Raw genomic sequence first — 21,132 nt, forward strand, 5'->3', positions numbered from 1 at the left:
AAAATATCTATGTACACTGTGTGTACACACATTGTACTTGTACAGTGTAGCCAAGTATTTATTCAGTTGGGTGGTGCCAGCAATATTCAGTTGAATGATTTCTTGCAAAAAAAAAGTAAAAGGTATGTTTCAACTATCATATAATAAGAATTGTCTGCTACATTTGCATGCAGTAATATCGTATGTTTCATGATCTATTACCTAATAATGATAATGATGAAAAAAGCTTGACAATTCTATGATTTGAATAAGTGCATGGGTATTGATTTGTGTTCGTGGGGGGGGGGGTTATGACAATGGTTGTGAGCAGATTTTTTTCTGGGGAAGGGGCGTGAAAATATTTTCAATGAAACTCCAAAGTGAGGTCGTGAATGAGCTTGCCATTTGGGCACTTATGCATAAATTTTCTAAAGTGAAATTGAAGGATTCCATACACACTTATGGTTAATTTTGTGAATATTTTCAGTAAAAAATGTTATTTTTTTAAGGGAAACTGCCCCCCCATGACTGACCCAACTTTTGTTCTCTGTGAGGGATTTTTTGTTCTATAGTTTGAGAGGGGCAATTGTGCAATGAGTCTGAAGTTTTTTGAGGGTCAGACATGACGTAATAGACCTATATTTTAAAAAAAACTGCAAGCGGGTGAGCACAAATTTTGACCTGTGAATGCAAAAATCTAAGCTTGTAACAGATTTTGACATAATATCTTTTGAAAATATATACATTGGGGAGAGTGGGGTAAAAACCACAGGGTAAATAAGGCCCCCAGTTAATTTTTAGCTCACTGCTTAAGTTTACCAGTGTCAAAGGAATTACTGTTTGTGTGGTATTTGAGTAGTATTAGTTTAATTAATGTCTCATGCCCCAATGCACATGGCCAGGAGGAGCACAAACCTAGTATCACGTCAAAATCAAAATTTTGAAAGTAACATCTCCACTTTAGAGAGGCAAGTACTGTATCTACCCAATAATGTGTTATACTTTTGTCAGGTATTATTGTACGTACCAGACTACAGTACTGTTGTAATATTTACCACTTTCCCTCCTTTTTTTCTGACTGGAAGTTTATGAACTTAACATGCCCGATGGGGTAAATGAGCCCCCCCTGGATTAAACCATAATTAATACTGAATGGTTACATCTGATAAAATAGTAAAATGCAGTGTAGACATCTCCACGCTTGCTTATAATATACATGTTCACCAAAAGGGTCAATTTCCAATAAAACACGTAGGAAGATGATAACATAACTTTGACAGTTGAAAACACAATCCGACAATCATTTTTTCAGTATATTGTATAAGATTTATGATAAATAAATCTTAAATGGGGGCCTTTTAAAAGGAAGTACTTGAAATTTAATCCTGTGATTGTTACTAGAAAATGTTCAGTGATTGTATCAAACCAACTGAACTATTTTTACTTTGAATATAGCAACACAAAATAGTTTTGTCTATATGTTTAATGCTCATTAATATGCAATTGAGATTGATCAGTTCTTATATTTCTATCATATGATGTAGGTCTACTGAAGACCTTATATACATCTTGGCATGTATGCATTAAAAAGACATGAATGGAATTGTGAAAAAGGTGGCCTTATTTACCCTTCTCTGAGTTCTCTCTCCTATCAAATTCACCTTTTTTTCTTCCAAGGTCCTTATGCCCTATATCTGCTTTTCAGCAAGGGTAGTCCTAAAGACTGCAGTGTACAAGTTTATTTTAGCTTTATTTCTACAATGAGACTAAGTACTACGTACATGTACGAGATCAACGCGAGCACGAAGCACAAGCTGTTTTTTTTTTAATTGACCTGAAAATGAGCCATTTTGAGAAAAAAAAATTGTTGGTTGTCAGGATTATTACATACACTCTTTAAAATCTTAATTCTCATTCTTTTATGTTCTCCATAAACTTATATCATAAATCGGGATGAAGATTACTGACAAAAAATAAAGTGACTTTTCAAATGATGATGATAATGATACTAATAATACTACTAATAATAGTGTAAATATTTATAGTATTATGATTAAATACTTGATTCATGGTATCAAAATATGTTAGAACTTATATTATTTGGGGGTATATACCCCCCATCCCCCCGGGATCTACACCCATGCAGAAGTAAGAACAAACATGAAACTAAAAATTGATTGTTATTATTTGTACATAACATACACAAATTTCATCAAAGTCACATTATTAAATAATTAAGTCTGTACAGTAATGTGCAAGTAGCATATAACACAAGGCTGTTACTATAAAGTGTTAGAAGGCAGATTTGTCTCATTCTACATTTTATTATTCATATTCTGTTAAAGGCTGTCTATCTGGTGAATCTTTCTAATTCAGTTTACATGTACTTCATTAGCCTCTAGAATCGAGAACCATTCCACAGAGACCATTGTTTGTGACTGTTATTTTGATTTAGGATTAGCTACTTCCAATGATCAGTCAGATTGAACTGTATAGTTGTGTTTACTTTGTAAGCCATAGTGACTAATGTGGGATTCTACTGCCATTATTGGAATGGTAGGTGGAATAGTTCGATTGGCTCTCAAGATTTCACACAAAAAAATACATAATTACATGCACATGTAGGCCTACATGGCCAAAGCTGCCAGAATCATATAACCATCTGTTGAGTCATTCAAAAGTTCCCTCAAAATCTGCAGAACAGTGTATTTTCAAAAGGCATAACTTGAGGTTCCTGAACTCTTAAAGGCCTCTTCAAGTAGGAAAACTTAACGGAAAGCATAAACAGGGTATAAAGCCTTGATGAACAATAAGATCTCATGATGAGCTGTATCGCCATTAAACTCCTTGAAACTCAACTGTTTTTAAAATACATGTACATGAGTTGAATTTCTGTGTTGTCATTTGGTATGTTACAGGAGTTTCCAGTATGAGAGGATAAAGTGTACATTCAGTCTTCTGCCAATTATCATGTGTGATAACAAACTTAAGTTGATAATATTTCATATCAAAGGATGATTGTTGCTTGGCTGAATTGCAATGGCGAAGTGGCCAATACTGTAGGTGTTTTGGTTTATATACTAGTGCTTAATATTAAAAAATAGCTGTGCTAGAATAAGCAATTACATGTAGAAATCATCTTAAGGCTGGTGAAAACAAGCCTTAGTGGACTAGGGAATGGAATGATGCCAACAATTGTAGATGCTTTGTGAACTCTCTTCCGGCTGCTGACATACAGGCTTCCTGTGAACCCTGACTCTACCTACCCTGTTTCCACATTAGCCATTTCAATCAGATCTGAACTCTTTCTATCAACTCCTCCAGTAAGTTTGGTCTCGTTCTTAGATTAATTGTTAGCCTTAATAATAACTTCAAAATCCCAATTTTGTTACAAGAAATTTGTAATCTGCTATCAACCTTTATGACTTTCTTCTGGCCTGAGTTTCAAGAAGGTCTACTGTTCTTGAAAGAACCAACCCTATGTCTTACCTACATGTTCTGTCTATGGAAACCCTCAAGGGAGGAAGCTATTCTCTATATCGAACCCGTGAAAATGGGGTAGTTGTTTTGCAATTAATAACTTGCATCTACATGTTGTTGCAAGTTAATTCTGAGGTATTAAAAGAGACTGGATTAGCCCTTGACCTCTTTTCTTTCTAGGTAATATGATCATGTACACATTCACAACATGTGATGTATGTTCACTACATGTATCTGTGAAGAATCGCAATAGATTCAACTGATTCGAGAATAATCCTTCCCCCAATCCATGGTCTTGTGGTATATTGGTGTGCATTGTGGTCCAAGTTCTTTTTAAAAAGTATTTCCTTATGATTCATCTAGACTGCTTTATCTGTTAGTCAGCTGTCTGAAGAGGATACTTGTTGTTCCACCAACTTCTTGGAAACAAATTTTATCAGTCTGGATGTCTGGCCAGATCTGTGCTGTATTATCCAGAAATTGTTTGCAGTATTTATGAAGTGGTGCCGATACTTTCCTGCCACAGTATTGTAGTATTCTTTGCAAATCATGACTTGCATAGAAGTCTCACATTCAAATTTGATGAGCAACTGCAAGTTACTTTCGAGGATAGAAAAACTCTGTCCGTCGCATTTCACTTTGTCCAGCAAAACAAATTTGACATTTTTTAACCCTACCCGTAACTTATGTTTGCAATTTTTTTATATGATGGCTTTAGATTATCCTACTGGTAAAGTTGACATAACAAACAATAGTTTTCTGTTGAAATAAAAATAAGTAAAATATACTTGTATATAGCCCTTAAAATATATTTTGGTATGGTTCATGTACTGAAGCTGCATATTTTTTTTAGGCTGATAATGATGTTTATATGAACTACCATGTGAGTTTTAACCCAAATTAGGCCTACCACATTTTAATGAGATTTCTACTGTATTTGTAGGCTGCCTGTATTTTGCAAAATAAAGTTATTTGAAAGTCATGTTTTATAAAATCACATGTACATGTATGATTTGGATAGAATGAATTTTGCAAAAGAAAGTCTTTTGAAGTCATTCAAAATGGTTTGAATAGACATTGAAACTATTGTGGATTGAAAGATGCACTTATGTATTTCATGATGTTGTTCTCTCTTGCTTTAAATAAGAAAGAGTGATTAGAAAGATATAATTACATGTAATATGTTACAGGACTACAGGTGTCCTTGTACAGATCCTAGTGGAAACCTACATGCATTCAGCCATTAGGCCTTATTGCGTGAAATTACTTGATGTTTCAAATGACTATTCATCCGAGAAGATAATAAAAACAGACAAGATTTAATTAGAGCCACCAACATGTAATACCCTCCATTAGTGCTAAGAGTGGCTTAGTAATTCACCCTATATCCATTCAATTCTCCCTCCATGCAAGGCTGGTGCATGCATTGTCGCAGTTCGGTGTGTTTAATTGTTGCCTAGCAACATAGGAGAGTCATCCATTAGGAAGAGGTGGAAGATGCGGTAGCATCAAGGAGGAATGGAGTTGAACAACTTTTATTGTTTACTCGGTTGATGGTTGAGATATACGTCTCATTTGTGAGAGCAGCGCATAATTGGCTTCCTGTTTTTTTGCTGAAGAGGTACAAGAAACGGCAGGTGAAGGTTTTTAGACTGAAAGCTTTGGATAGGAAATGAGAAATGGAGCATGGATGATATCAAGAAACACATTCTGTGAAAGGCATGGAAGATAAGTGATAAATGATGTGGATGAATCATTTTCTCCATCCATTATCATGAACAATCTTTTTGAGTCCTATCATTTCGAACCGATGAAAGTCATAGTTGATTTTGAATATTATTTTCAGACAGGAGTAGGCCTATCAGAAACAATATTTCAGATCAATTTTTGTCTCACCTGCGAAGCAAAGTGAGACTATAGGCGCCGCTTTTCCGACGGCGGCGGCGGCGTCAACATCAAATCTTAACCTGAGGTTAAGTTTTTGAAATGACGTCATAACTTAGAAAGTATATGGACCTAGTTAATAAAACTTGGCCATAAGGTCAATCAAGTATTACTGAACATCCTATTAGAGTTTCATGTCACATGACCAAGGTCAAAGGTCATTTAGGGTCAATGAACTTAGACCATGTTGGAGGAATCAACATCGAAATCTTAACCTGAGGTTAAGTTTTTGAAATGTCATCATAACTTAGAAAATATATGGACTTAGTTCATGAAACTTGGACATAAGGTTAATCAAGTATCACTGAACATCCTGCATGAGTTTCACGTCACATGACCAAGGTCAAAGGTCATTTAGGGTCAATGAACTTTGGCCGAATTGGGGATATCTGTTGAATTCCCATCATAACTTTGAAAGTTTATGGATCTGATTCATGAAACTTGGACATAATAGTAATCAAGCATCACTGAAAATTTGTGCAATTTTTCAGGTCTCATGATTAAGGTCAAAGGTCATTTAGGGTCAATGAACTTTGGCCGAATCGGGGGTATCTGTTGAATTACCATCATAACTTTGAAAGTTTATTGGTCTAGTTCATTAAACTTGGACATTAGAGTAATCAAGTATCACTGGACATCCTGTGCGTGTTTCAGGTCACATGACCAAGGTCAAAGGTCAATGAACTTTGGCCGAATTGGGTGTATCTGTTGAATTACCATCATAACTTTGAAAGTTTATGGATCTGATTCATGAAACTTGTACATAAGAGTAATCAAGTATCACTGAACATCCTGTTCGAGTTTCAGATCACATGATCGAGGTCAAAGGTCATGTAAGGTCAATGAACTTTGGCCATGTTGGGGTTTTTTGTTGAATAACCATCATATCTCTGTAAGTTTATTTGTCTAGTTCATAAAAAGTGGACATAAGAGTAACCATGTATCACTGAACATCTTGTGCGAGTTAGAGTAGTATTCATAGTCAGCACTGCTGCTATATTGAACCGCGTGATGCAGGTGAGACGGCCAGAGGCATTCCACTTGTTTCATTTTTGCTTCCAACACTTGCAATGTGCTGTGAATATTTTGTGTATGAGTAGACCCAGACCAAAAAATATGAAATCATAAGTGGCAGGTACAGTGTGAATAGAGCCTTAGATAGACATTTGAAGGATCACCAAGAGCTGAATACTTTAATAGTGATTGGTTAACATTGGTTTGACTTTTAAAAAATCTGAGCTAGAAGGTCACACTTGTCACCTGTGTCTGTGATATGTTCCAAAAATGAAGCCCAGAAAAAATTGCGTTCGAAAATGATTATTTAGTGCTTAAAAAATTGAAATATAAAGTGACCGGAAACACCATCTTAATTTCATCCCATACACTTATGTGTACTATTTAGGTGTCTATTAGACGCCTATTTACAAAATCGGTATTTGCCCTGTAGTTTTAGCTTTTCATTCTCAATAATGGTTGTTTTCAGGGTTTATTAGTTCTAATACATGCACTTGTACACATGTTTCATCTTGGTTTGAGAATTTTTTAAATCGGCTGCTCACAAAGTTAAACAATACCTTTAATAGCTAAATTCACAATTTATAAGGAATTGATTTATGATGAAAATGATTTGTACATTTAAATGATAATCTATGATAAAGTTGAGTCCATGCCAAATGTCTCTTAATAAGAGTCTAGTCTGCTATGCAGATTCTGAATGGCTCATGAGGTGAATCAGCTGTGGTACACCCTGCAGATGTGGGTCTACATTTTGTAGACTAATAAGAGTCATGTTGCAGGCTGCAAGAACAATCATGCAAAATCACAGACCGGTCTACTCCTTATGCATTTTGCATACCGTATACCTACATGTAAATATTTGTCCAAACAGTAGCCTATAGTATACTGTTGAACTTTTTATAAAACGTAATAAAGCCAGTCTTTATTTTTTACCTACTTTTTAATTAACGATTCAACCAACTTTTAAATTGGTTAATGTGAAAAGTTTTTTAGCCTGTTAATTCCGCTTGCAATTCCACTCCTCATTCATTCAATCAAATGCATGTAAGGTAGACTTATGACTCAGGGTTGAAATCTTGTTCCATTGAGATCAGCAGCGGTATGGATACATTTCCGGGGCCTTGACATACGGTATGGTTAGTTTACAGTGGTTGGGTAGAAAGTCATTCAGCTTCAATTTGTGCAAATGCAGTCAGACATCTCCACACCTTTTGGAGAGGTGTACATGATTAAAGTTCCTGATCTTTCTGAGAGATTTCATAGCTTTCAAACTTGTAAGCTACATGTACAGTATGCATGCCACTTTATCATGGCTACTACATGTACATGTTGCCATTTTGGTTGCAAACATTTATTTTGAAAGTTCATTGGGACTTTTTAACCTATTTCAAATGGTTTTGTCTGTGTCTACCATAATGCATATTGAATTTTGAAGCAATACTACTTGTCACTCGAATCACACCATCATGTTTGATCATGATTATGATTCTTTTTCTTAAAATGGAAGTTCACCCTGATGAAAAGATTGTTGTAAAAACACCAGTAAAAATAATATTGTTGAAGGATTGAGGAAAATCCATTAAAGATTAAAGACAGTTATTATAATGAAAGGTTTTTGATTTATGATGCCATATACGAGCAGCTGCCTCATATGTTATGTAATATGTAAAATGCATAAATCTAAAAAAAAAAATTATCTTTGATGAATTTTGGTCATACCTTCGCTAAATATTTTTTCTGCAATTTTTTTACTATATAATTTTTGTCAGGGTGAACACCCCCTTTAAGATAGGTTGACCTGCTCATTTGAATGACCCCATGAGATAAATCACATACAAACCAATCAGCACATTCAAATACACAATTATGAATTGTTGCTTCTTTGATCTTGTTCTTCGTCTATTACATGTATAATTTGAAAAGTCATATTTGTAGTACAAGGACAAGATGTAGAGAATGCGAGCTCTTTGAATATCTATTTTCAGAGAATGTATAGTAGTACTTTATAATTCATCCAAACTTTGAATTTGTGTTTCAGAGTTCGATGACAAGTGTGGCAGCATTACAGTCAGAAAAAAAAATACTTCCATAATGACCCTTTGATTTAAAGAGAAAATGAAATTATTTTGCATGTTTATACAGAGTACTTCTTCCTGTTTATAAACGTGTAGTTTTTTTCTGACTCGCTCTGTAGTACAGTATATATAGAGACCATCTTGTTTACCAAGGCACATCGTAGAATTCATTAACCTGATATCCAGTTCATGTAAATCAGTATCTCCAGTTTCTCGTAATATGTTTGTTAAGCTTCCATTTGAACTGTATAGTTGATGTTTGGCATGCAGACACAGATGCAACTTTTGAAACCTAATCCACGTGCCATGTAACTTGAAGAAGTTCTTCAGCGATCTCTTTCCTTGAGTTTTCTCAAGTAGTGTCAACAAAATGGTCCCCTCGGTGACAAGCAATCAGTAGGATGGGGGTATCATTACCCGTCAACTTGATTAGCCCCAGAGCACCAGAAAGTCAACAAGCAATTACATCTAAACGTTGGGAATCCTCATGAAGTGCCATCCATTCGGAGTCATGTCAGGCCCTTACTTTAATCTTTATCTTACCAGATAAATTGCAAATTAAAGATCATGTGACTATTGTTTTTTAGAAATACAGTGTATCAATGTAATAGTAAATCATCCAAGGTACTGGTAAATTAAGTTCTTGGTTTAACCCTATCCAGGCCGGGCTTTTTTGGTTGTTATATACCGGGGGGGGGGGGGGGCGAGTCAACCCCCCTCCCTTGAGATTTCGGCAGCCGATGGCGTAATCGCTGTGAAAATTGACATGATAATGGTATGGGATGTGATCTACAAGGCTGTATAGTTAATTTTTCTGAAATAATAATATATTTTTTTTAGTGGATCAAGTATGCTATTATATGTGTAAATCATACTTTTTGCTCTAATTCACCCCCAAAAAGCTCCTAGAATGCTCATTTTTGGTGTTGATATTCTTTATATCATTGCTAACAATTACAAATTAAAAAAGTCCCGGGGGATGTTCATACATGTAAAGCTGTTCGTAAGTTATGAGCAACTTTAAGAACATCCACCCGGTTTGAAAAATTATTTCTTAATGTATTTTATTGTTGTATGAATTTCTTACGTATTTCTTTGTTGTTTTTTTTACATTTTTTTTTCCTTTCTTCTTTAGCTAAATTTATATGCGAATCTTTTTGAAGTATAATTATGCTATTTAATGAATTTAACTGATGAAAGTAAAAATAATCATGTCTTTATGAATGATTTGAGATGAGAAAACTCAATTTACATACGTTCATTGAACCCCAAATACATGTGCTATATTAAAGCCCTGCAGCCCTTGCTTGTTCTTTACAACTCTTTGATCATTGTGGCCCAGTTGATTAGTCATTGAATCTAGACTTTGAAACAGAGGGTTGTGGGTTTGAATCCCAGCTCTGGCATAATTTTCTTTGGCAAGAAAGTAATCCACATTGTGCTTCACTCAACCCAGTTGGGGTAAAAAATGGGTACCTGGCCAGCAGGAATTTATTCCTTGAAAATATGCTTCTGTGAGCACTGTAATACCCCTTTCATAAACCCAATTATGCGGCTAATAGCAGCATAATTTGGTCGTAAAATTGGAGGAGGACCAGAGTTATCCGCATTATTTTGATGCTGCTATTATCCGCATACATGAAATAGCAGCATCGGGACAAGATTTTGAGTTGATGAACGCATTTCCAAATAATGCGGATAATTGCCATGGTGCGGTCACAAGGTCACCCTTTTCCAACACAACCACATCGGAGGGGGCGTGTCCAGTTGTCATGACGATTATCCGCCTTTTTCAGGACGGGCGCTCGTAAAAATAATGCGGCTTATTTTCGGAGTTTGTGAACGCAATTTTTATTGAATTATCTGCATTACTCTTAGGCGGCTAATTGGAGGATAGGTTTATGAAAAGGGTATAAAAGGCTGTGAGACTAAAGTCAGGGTAATACGTATCCAAGGTCTTTAGAAGCAATAGAGATGTATCATATGCACTATAGGCCTATTGATGTTTAAACTTTTTGTGTGAAGATGCATCTGATTTTAATTTTCTGCTTCAGTGTGGTTTAAGCTACATTTTAATACTCCCTCTCCCTATCAGATTTGGAAAAATCAAATAATGTCATTTTCTGCATTATGGAATGTTGTACATGTACCTGAATAGAGAGATTTTCTAACAGCATTTTTTTTTAGTGTTTACCTTTAGGAGAATGGAACAATTTTTTTAGTAGAACTTTAATAATCAGATGAGTAGTGAAAGGAAAGCTTGTAGCATTCAGTGTATCCGTATATCACTTCTTGAAAAATTAGACATACAGCATTTTTTTGTTTTTCCACCTGCTATGTTTTCTTCTTTTTATCGACTCTTTTGTCCTTCATGTTATTGTTAATTTGAGCTTTAAATTTTGTAAGATCTCTTGGCCTTTCAAAGCAGCTTTGTATTGTACATGCATACAAAGGCCTAATTTGACAAGAAAGGTTATTCTGTTTTACAGCGATGCAAAATAAAAAGCTGTTATTTTTTCACTTCACAACATGTAGTATCTGATTAAAATACATGATTGGCGAGTTTATTGTACAGTACAGAAAACTAGGGGTCATTTCTCCCAGTTCTTTGTTGCATAAAATTCATGTATTGAAGGGGGTACTATGGGTGCGTTTATTCGACACTTTTTTACCCTAGAATCATGATTAGAATCATGATTCAAATCACGATTCTGCAGAATCACGATTGCGTTTAGTCGAAATTGAATATAATCATGATTAGAATCACGAACATGAAACACGAAAAAAGGGGCGTTTGGAAAGACGTTTCTGTAGAATCACGAACGAAAAAGGTCGTATAAACGATATCGTGATTTGAATCATGATTCTATGACGTCATTATGTCGTGCTTCTTCCGGGTTCGACTCAAAGGCGCGCGCTGTGTTTCGTGCAGGTTAATTTTCGTGTAGCAGTATTGCCAGCATTTAGGAATTATCATTCTGTGTATTGTACCCCCGGGGTTGTACTGTAGCGTCATTTGTATATTTCATTGTTTTCATCAATCATTTCTTCAAGTTCCAAAGGCACAAATTGGACCGATCGACGATGAATTAACTCAGGGCTCTGCTTGTGCTTTGGGCTCAGCCTGAAGCACAAGCATCCCTTACCGGGATTCACAGAAATAAGACGATCCCTTTCAGCGGCGCTTGCGAGGGAGGGATTTCAACGGAGATGTGGCACCGCCTGTCGAGACAAAATTAACAGAATTCGTGCCCAGTACAGGACCATCATAGACAAGAAAAGCGATCGGGAGGTGGGAGGGAGGATAATGACCCCTTCTGGTTCCCGATCAAAAACAATATGAGGTACAATACACGGAATTCTGGAAGTAAAAGATTTATTTTTCGGAAGCCGAGTAAGCGTTGCACTTGCACAAACGTTTGCTCGTTAGCTCCGGCGGCAGCAAAAATCTAGCAGCCGACGTGAAGTTAGAAACACGTGCGAAAATGTTGACCTATACTTCCTGGGTCAAACTGCGCACTGTGATGCGCACTGGATCGGCCCGAATTCAGGGAGAAACAGTGTTAGAAAGATGGTCGTATAAACGCTGATTCTGTCGGATCGTGATTCATGCTGCTGTTTTGAATCATGATTCAAATTGTGATTCAAATCATGATTCTGGGTCGAGGTCGCATAAACGCAGCCTATTAAAGTAATATTGCAGTTTGGGGGAGTTATTAATCCTCCTAGAGTCCGAGTACTTGATGACTTTAAAAAAAAAGAGTGACAGAAAAAAATAATGAATTGTACATGTAGCTGTACTTTGCTCAGCTTGACATTGAGTGTAAATTGACATTCTAACCACAGGACTCACCCAAACAGTATCAAGAAAGCTGTGGTTAATCTTTAGTCTTCAATAGCATCATTCAATCAATCAATGATATGAATCTATCTCTACATGTACTGGTCATGTATGTGCTGTGATTGCTCTCTCTCACATACAAGTATACGTACATGTGCATGTAAGAATGGAAGGTCAATGTACTTAAATGTGATATTGCCATTTTATAAAGTACATGTACAAACAGTACAATGGATATTTAATTACAGTAGATTAAAGTTAATTAAAAGTTTTAACCACACGATGATGAACAAGCTTATTTTTGAGAATTTTTCCTGTTTTTTTTTTTACCTTGTAGGGGGCTGAGCGTGTGATATTCATGAACATCAAGTAAAGATCGCTATGGAAACATGTCGTCCACATGGTGAGCATTTCTCAAGATTGTAGATGAGATGGTTTTAAAGTACTGTTTTGTGATGGTTGAATATTGATAAATGGTTCATACTTCAACATTAAATGTTTCTATGCACTGCATACTATTACTCTGGCTTTTTTACATGTAGCTTAACTCGAGCAATTCCTTCCTTTCGGGTACTCGTTTACTACACCTGGGTGGAGAGTGACAAATGTAGATCTATGAAAGCCTTACCAAAATGTAAACATGATAGCAAAGCTAAATTGTATAAATCTAGCAAAGCTATTAATATTTTGAAAACTCTTTCACTATATAAAATGAAGCCTTACCCCCTCCCCCCCAAAAAGAAAAAAAATAAAAGACCAAAAGCATTATTGGTTGAACATGAATATAATTTATTTGGATTTAATTTAAATGATGATTGCTTGAAAGCCAATTGAAACTTAATACAAAAAGTACCTTTAATAGTCATAGGATTTTGCCACTGTATGCATATTAAAGTCACTAAACTGAGGATTTTTTTTTGCTTGATACCGACAGCGTCAAGCAAAGTACCAGACACCAATCTGGTATCATGGTGGAAAGTAGCTTTTATACATGAATTGTTTTCATCTACCTGTATACCAAAGTACAATGACAGGACTTCAACTCATACTGAATGATCTAGAGGTCACACACCAAATGTACTGGTTCAACTTTTGCTTCCTTGAAATTCATTTAAGAAAAAAAAACTCAGATTATAAGGTACATGTCATCAGCCATGGCTGAATAACTACATTCACATACATGTACTGGCATCCTCAATATCTTATCGTAAGGTTTTTTTTTTAACTAGGGAGAACTGGAAGCACCACAGGCACAAATGTAAAGAAGGAGTCAAGTGATTTCCATGGTAACACCATCAGCAATGGCAGATACCGTATTGGTAGTAGTGCAGATGAGGAACAGAGAACTGGGGAAACACTTGAGGAATACCTTGAGAGGGTGGAAACATTGAATGGTAATAACTGTCACAGTAGCTCCAGGTCTACATTCCGTAGTGGTTCAGAAATGACCAGTGATTCTGATTTCATTGAAGAGAGACGCAACTCTGCTCAGTCCGATACCGATGTCTTCTTTCCATCTACCGAGCCGGAAATCGATGAACAGAAACGCATCCTAGACCAGAAGAGACGGGAGCTGCCACCCAGCCACCGTTCATGGAAACGCGTTGCAGATTATGTCAACGGTCTCCCAATCATTCCAGAGCCACCGATACAGGGAGAGGTTCAGAACAAGAACATCGGACAGGCAAAGAGGCAACGGATCTGGTCTGAGGTTTATGACAGACGGAGAGATTTCACTCAGTCTGGGAGTCTTAGCTTTGCAGAGGGGATGACATCACAGAAACATATCACAAGCACTTCAAGTGAGTTTAATTTCTGAAGTCTGACCCCTTCAATAATAAATGGAAATGTCAGCAATCTAACCTTATCTTTTGTCTTCAAAATGTTTTTTACATCATTGGTGAAAGCATTTTGTGGCTTTTCCTTTACATATGTATAGCCATTTCCCAGTAGTTGACCAAAAAACACCCCAAAGACAGTTGCATCACTCTTTTGGCTATTTTTTATAGTTTGTCATGAGCTGAAAATATATAATTTTCCTGTAAAGAACTGAAAGGAAATTCTCTATAGATACCATTACAAGGAAATGAAAGTTATATCAACAGTAATTGGCTGTCAAAAATAAATCATCATTATGACATACATTTACATGTACATGTATAGTAGTGGATTATTACTGTTTGGTACTTTGCGTAATGTTGTCCCTTTTATTCTTGTTAGATATGTCAGTTATTCCTGAGTACCCTCATGTTTATGAAATAAGGAGTCATATTTCATGATAACCAAGCTGCCTACACGTATACATTGTATTCCATTGTCATGTCAGGAAATTAAGCAAACCTGTAATCAAACATGTATTGGACTTTGTTCTTCAGTAATATTCTACAAATAAATAGCTTTGATATTATTACAAGTATTTGTAGATTAGAAAACAACTTCCTGTAAATGAATGTGGTATGAGCTTTTAATACAAAACTTTGCTCCTATACACATGTACATGTATGTAGGACTCCATGCATATATAATACATGTACCAACTGAAATGTTTGCAGCATATTTTATTTTTTTTATGGGAAATTCCATTCTACAGTATGGCCATTAACGATGCTTTAATAAAGGCTATTTCATATCAGTTTATTTTTTCTTTCTAGATTCTTACGGCCTCTCACCAAATGAGATTTTTTTTAAGCAGGAAAATGGAAACCATTAATATTCATGTTTCTAATCATGAAATTTTCTTTATTGAATTACACTGATTTTCTGGTTTCAGATTTATTATCAGTTCAATTGTACCAAATTTCCTCATTTTATGATTTCTTTTTTATATGAATGATCCTGCTACATGTACATGTAACAGAGGCTGTAACATGTATGTTGTACATATGGGCATCTGCAATTAATACTAAAATCTCAGATAATCTAAAAATTGCAAGTCATTTCTGTGGTGAAAAATTATTACATGTACATGTAAATTGGAGCCTTCATGAAATCATGAGATCTAATAGAATTTAAGCAAGAAAATAATCTTATTCTGCATATAAACCAAGCTTTCAAATGCCTTTTTAGAGCTCCTTTTCAGTGAAATAAAGATTTGAATTTTAGTGTTTTTAGAAGTCTGAAAAAAAAATCCATATTGACTTTCATCTGAGAAAATAATGTTTGTAAGATTACAGTTCAATCAGGCTGGGTAGGTTCTGGTGACAGACAAAAAAGCGTGAACTTCATACATGTACATGTATAAAAAGCTATAAATTTTCAAATTGTGCTTTGTTCCTGTTAATGTTTAATAATGTTCTAAACCTCAAACTTTGATATTGAAAAGGTAATAGGTTGTTTGCTTTCTATTTTTAGAAACAAAGTCATCAGTAAAAAAGAATATGAAAGTATTTTATAGGAACACTGGCACATAAACCAAACTGAAACAAAATACATGTAAGTTGCACCATTGAGATACTGCATTATCCTCTGTGAATGGCAATGGTGATGCAAGGCAGTGCAGAAAAAAGAGCAAAATTTACTATCGTCGGGGCTCTTGCTTCATTCATAATTATTGAAAATTTAAACGGTATTCCACTTTGTTGTAGACAGTGTACAGTGTTATGCATAAATTACCTTCAGGTACATCAGACCTTAATTTTTGAGGAGCGCGATCACGCTGGTGGCGCTCCTACCGCACTCCTAAAAAAATAAGGAGAGCAAAAAAAAACACGCTTCTAAAAAAAAAAATTCAAGTTCAGAGTTCAAATTGCTAAAATTTCACATTCCACATCTTTAAATCCATGAAATGGCCATCTATTTTCCATAATTCCTTGAAATTATTGTCATTTAGTTGAAAACTGTCAGAAAAATGAAGAATATTCACCTCTTTCCTGACTCTGATTTGAATTTGAACTTGGTAAATATTGTAGTCCCATATGTAGATTTTCATGGCGACACCATTGAAGTCTACATGTGGGACTACAATATTTACCGAGAGTAAGTTCAAATCAGAGTCGGGAAAGAGGTGAATATTCTTTCTTCATTTTTGTGATAGTTTTCAACTAAATCAAAATAATTTCAAGGAATTATGGAAAATAGATGGCCATTTCATGGATTTAAAGATGCAAAATGTGAAATTTTAGCAATTTCTATTTTTTTTCAATTCATTTAAAAAAAAATTTTTTTTTTAGGAGCGCGATAGTTTGTAATCGTATTGACCCAGGCTTACTTTCAACACAGATTAATTAATAGCTACACAGCTATTGCATATACAATGTTACAAAAAATCTACAATTTATCATGCATGTATTGTATTGATTTGATTTGAGTTCCTCAAGGAGAGCGATTGTGAGGAGCTCAATCAAGCTCCTCAAAAAAATAAGGAAAGCAATTTATTGAGCTCCGCGAAATTATGATCGTGAAGGACTGGTACATGTATGCAACATTCTGTTTCTACAATACATTCACATTTTGTTTTTGTCCATGATTCTTGTTCTTGAACAGACATGTGATTTGTCTGTGTAGGAGTTTGTTCCTATCAGTACTAGTTTCATGGTTGGTAAGGTATGAATCACCAATTAAACCCCAGATAGCCCCCATGATTCCCCTACCCACATTGTTTGGCAAGGTTTCAAATTGCCCCATTTACACAGCTCAAAATGCATTCTGAAAAACTATTTTATAAAATGAACTTTTTGTTTCTTTCAGTGCAATTTCAAAAGCACTCCCCGCACTACATGTAATCATCACTTCTTCCTCTTTTTTTTCTTTTAGCTTGCAAGAAGTATTCATTAATGTACTTTCCATTTATGACATTTTGTCATTTAATCTGCACTTCGTATCAATGATTAATGATATCTAGCACACCCTCCAACTGAATGAGCATTATAATTGCACTTCACTGACTTGATGATCAATTTCACCCGGAGAGAGGGTGTGCTTCATGCTTTAACGTCAATCTCATTTGATAACAGCGTGTTATTTAAAAAAATATATTGATTTATGATGATTGTGGTTATAAACACCATCACTTCTTAAACACTATGCCTTTTTTTCCTTTGCCTAGGTTCTAATTTGTCCATGCTGTCCAGCCTCTCCAGTCTTTCTGGAAGCCTTGCATGGTTCGAATCAGGGGACGATGCTGATAAGACATTGTTGCCACTACCTGAAAAACAGTCCTCACACCCCCTGACACAGCAGCGACAACACTCCACACAACCAACATTTCCTGCAGAACAGAATCAAGAAGCAATTTCAATGAAATATGGCTGGAATGAGAATAACAGAACTCTGCATGCAGTTAAACTTCCACTAAAACCAAAGGGTAAGGAGGAACTCTTGAAGACACTGATTTTATGCAATTCTTTCATTTCATGTCAGTTATTTTTGTCTTGCCCACTAGAGGTGAAGGCGAGACTTAGGGATCCAAATGTCGTTCGTTGTCAGTCCGTCGTCCGTCCGTCACAAACCTGTAATGACACATAACTCCACACCCGTAAGTCGCTTTTCAACCAAACTTGGATTTTAGATGGACTTGGGGAACCTGTATGTTATGCTGCAGTCAGAGGTCAAATGGTAAGGTCATTTTCAGGTCAACGTTAAAGTTTACATGTAAGACTCTCTTATGACACCTAACTCCACAACCGTATGTCGCTTTTCAACCAAACTTGGATGGTAGATGGACTTGAGGGACCTGCACTTTATACTTCAGTCAGAGGTCACATGGTAAGGTCAAAGGTCATTTTCAGGTCAACGTTAAAGTTTTCATGCAGGACACCTTACTCCGCAACCGTAAGTCGCTTTTCAACCAAACTTGGACGGTAGATGGACTTGGGGGACCTGCATGTTATGTTGCAGTGGGAGGTCACATGATAAGGTCAAAGGTCATTTTCAGGTCAACGTTAAAGTTTACATGCAGGACACCTAACTTCGCAACCGTAAGTCGCTTTTCAACCAAACTTGGACGGTAGATGGACTTGGGGACCTGCATGTTATGCTGCAGTGAGAGGTCACATGATAAGGTCAAAGGTCATTTTCAGGTCAATGTTAAAGTTTACATGCAAGACTCTCTTGTGACACTTAACTCTGCAACCATATGTCATTTTCATCCAAACTTGGATGGTAGATGGACTTGGGAGACCTGCATTTTATGCTGCTGTCGGAGGTCACATGGAAAGGTCAAAGGTAATTTTCAGGTCAACATTAAAGTTTACGTGCAAGGCTCTTTAATATGACAAGTGTTATTCCATCCCAGTCATTTCACAATGAAGTTTTCAATATAATTCTCTTGCGTGCCCTCGCAAATCACGATATTTCTGGTTATTTTTCATAAGTGGGCGAGACACAAAATTTCTTTTGCCTTGTTTATTATTCACTCACTGCGAGCTGTGAAGGGGTTCGTGGTTACAACACAAATAATTTTATCACCCATCTTTTCAGTCATGGCAATTACATTCACCACTCAAAAATATTTTTTATGCAAAGCCAATTATAGTGGATGCATTAACACCAAGCAGGAAGACAAAGATTTATCCATGACCAATTGACTAGTGCTGCAGCCGAACCGCCGAACCGAACGGAAGTTCGCCGAACTTGGCACTTCCGAACCGAACCGAACTCAAAGGCCTGGTTCGGAAGTTCGGTAAAAAAAGTATGTTTGTATGCAATGCGTAAATGCGATAACTACATAGATATAAGTATGAAATTAACAAAATATATATTGGTTAGTGATTGTGCACAAAGAGAATTCCACTCAATACATTTTTAAAATCCACTATGATAGCTCCCATCTCGTCTTTGATTGAACTGTTATCAACTTAAGAATATTTTATTAACATAAATATATTTTTTCTTGATAAAATGAGGGGGCATTTTGAAGCTAAACTCGGTATAAAAGTGTCGTGTAATGACGTATTGCCGTAATCGATCGTGATCGTAATCGGACCTAATCATTTTGTATTTAATAAAGAAAAAGAACCAGACATAAATTCATTCCTCGTAAATGACAAAGTATGACAGTTTCGGTCTCGTGTTTGATTAAATTTTTATCATTTTCAATTTTTTTTTATAAACATGAATAGGCCTGGGAGTAAACATCGATTGATCGAATGGTTCGATTGGCATGCCGCCAATCACCAATCGATAAGCAAAATTTACACTAATCGAATGTTCGGCAGATCCCGATTATGACGTTGGGATAACTCTAATACCCAAGTAATAATAATAAAATGACAAGAAAACAATGATGACAGCTGTTTTTTACAGGTTTAAAAATTATGTTACCGAGGTAATGTTTCAAAAATTATCAATGATTGTATCACATTCACAGTTACATACCAACATGATAGCGCTCCGAAAAAATGTTAATCCCACCCGACCTTGCCCTCATACACAAAATAAGTCATTGGGTGCGTGCACAATAATAAGTAAACACATAACCAGCTCACTTGAGCTGATTGGACCTTCGGATAGCCAATGAAACTTTGGGAAACAAAGAAGCGGAAGGCATGTGGTTCCCTTATCAGGAAAGGTCATGACTTCAGAAATAAATTGACCCCTCCCCCATCTGTGTGTGTGTGTGCGCGCGCGTGTGAGGGAAAGAGAGAGGGAAGGATAGGGGGTGGGAGCCGGAGAATTTCTTTCATGTTTCAGAACAATGCAACCTTTTTTATATCCCCCTCAACCAATGAAAACTACATTCCAACACGCGCCCGCCTTCACCAGTACTTTCTCGACTAGTCTCCAAAAATAGACCCAGTTATACATGTAGGTTCAAATGATAAAAAATCGTAATTTTGAAAGGTATTTCAAATGAAATATTTTTTTCTAATACATGTGTAGCATCGTGGGCAGTGCCACAAGTGGAGGCGGGGACATGGTGTGGGCAAGGGATGAAATTTTTCAAGTGAAATGCTCCACCTGGGCTCAGTCTCAAAGAATATACTTCATGAATGAGTTGTTTACGTCTTTGGACTCGGCGGGGCTGATTCATTTATATGCAGGGGTGTGGCACTTGGAGGGATGCATGCATAATACCAGGGTACCAGTATTGATTTAGGAAAGATTTTCATTGGAACAATAAACTGAAAGATTTAATCTCATTTCATGAAGTTTCTTATGATATAAAAAATCATGGAGAAGGGGGAAAAGGGCCTCATTTATGCTAAACATGTGACTTTGATGGAGATTTCTTCATGGGGGGGGGGTCACCATAAAGTAGGTCAACTATTGTGACTTAAAAGACGTGATTCCCGACGAACAATCGAATCATGCAATTATTTTTCCAGGAAATAATCGAATGGTAATAATGACAATCGTCCCAGGCCTAAACATGAATATATTTTTTCCTTATAAAATGTAGGGACATTTTAAGCTTAACTCAGTTAAAAAGTGTAGTTGATTTACGTATTGCTATAATCGGATGTACAATTAATTGAAAAGACATAAATTAATTCCTTGTGACTGACAAAGTAATGGTAAAGTATATATATTCCACCTTCTGAAATTTCCATATTAATATAAAAGATAAATAAATAAGAGATGAAGGAATGAGGGTGAAAAAAACAAAAAAGATAAAAATTCAAACCAAATCAACGCATGTTCCCTGATCGATGTTCCGGAAATGGTTGGTAAGGAAAGTTGAAACAGGAAGTCCAAACAACCTGCTCTCGGTTGCTATTATACAGGTAAAATTTGTATTCCAAACTTGAAACGTTTTTCCATTGTCAATATTTTCTTAAAAGTGGTTTAATCTGGCCAATTACTGAAAATGAAATGATAAATTATCAGTTCCGTCTTAGTTCTGACGATCAACGCCGA

The 21,132-nt window shown here is 36.0% G+C and overlaps 1 protein-coding gene across 4 annotated transcripts in view; it reads left to right on the forward strand.

Annotated features, from left to right (window-relative positions):
- Positions 1-21,132, forward strand: part of LOC121427793 — a 78,289-nt gene that overhangs the window by 11,725 nt on the left and 45,432 nt on the right. For all 4 annotated transcript variants that reach the window (XM_041624356.1, XM_041624378.1, XM_041624371.1 and 1 more), the window contains exons 2-4: positions 12,674-12,739; positions 13,566-14,138; positions 17,381-17,638. In XM_041624356.1, coding sequence (XP_041480290.1) covers positions 12,718-12,739; positions 13,566-14,138; positions 17,381-17,638 — 853 coding nt within the window. In that variant the 5' untranslated portion in view covers positions 12,674-12,717. The remainder of the gene's footprint in view (positions 1-12,673; positions 12,740-13,565; positions 14,139-17,380; positions 17,639-21,132) is intronic.

This window comes from Lytechinus variegatus, chromosome 1 (assembly GCF_018143015.1).
Source record: "Lytechinus variegatus isolate NC3 chromosome 1, Lvar_3.0, whole genome shotgun sequence".
Taxonomy (NCBI): domain Eukaryota; kingdom Metazoa; phylum Echinodermata; class Echinoidea; order Temnopleuroida; family Toxopneustidae; genus Lytechinus; species Lytechinus variegatus.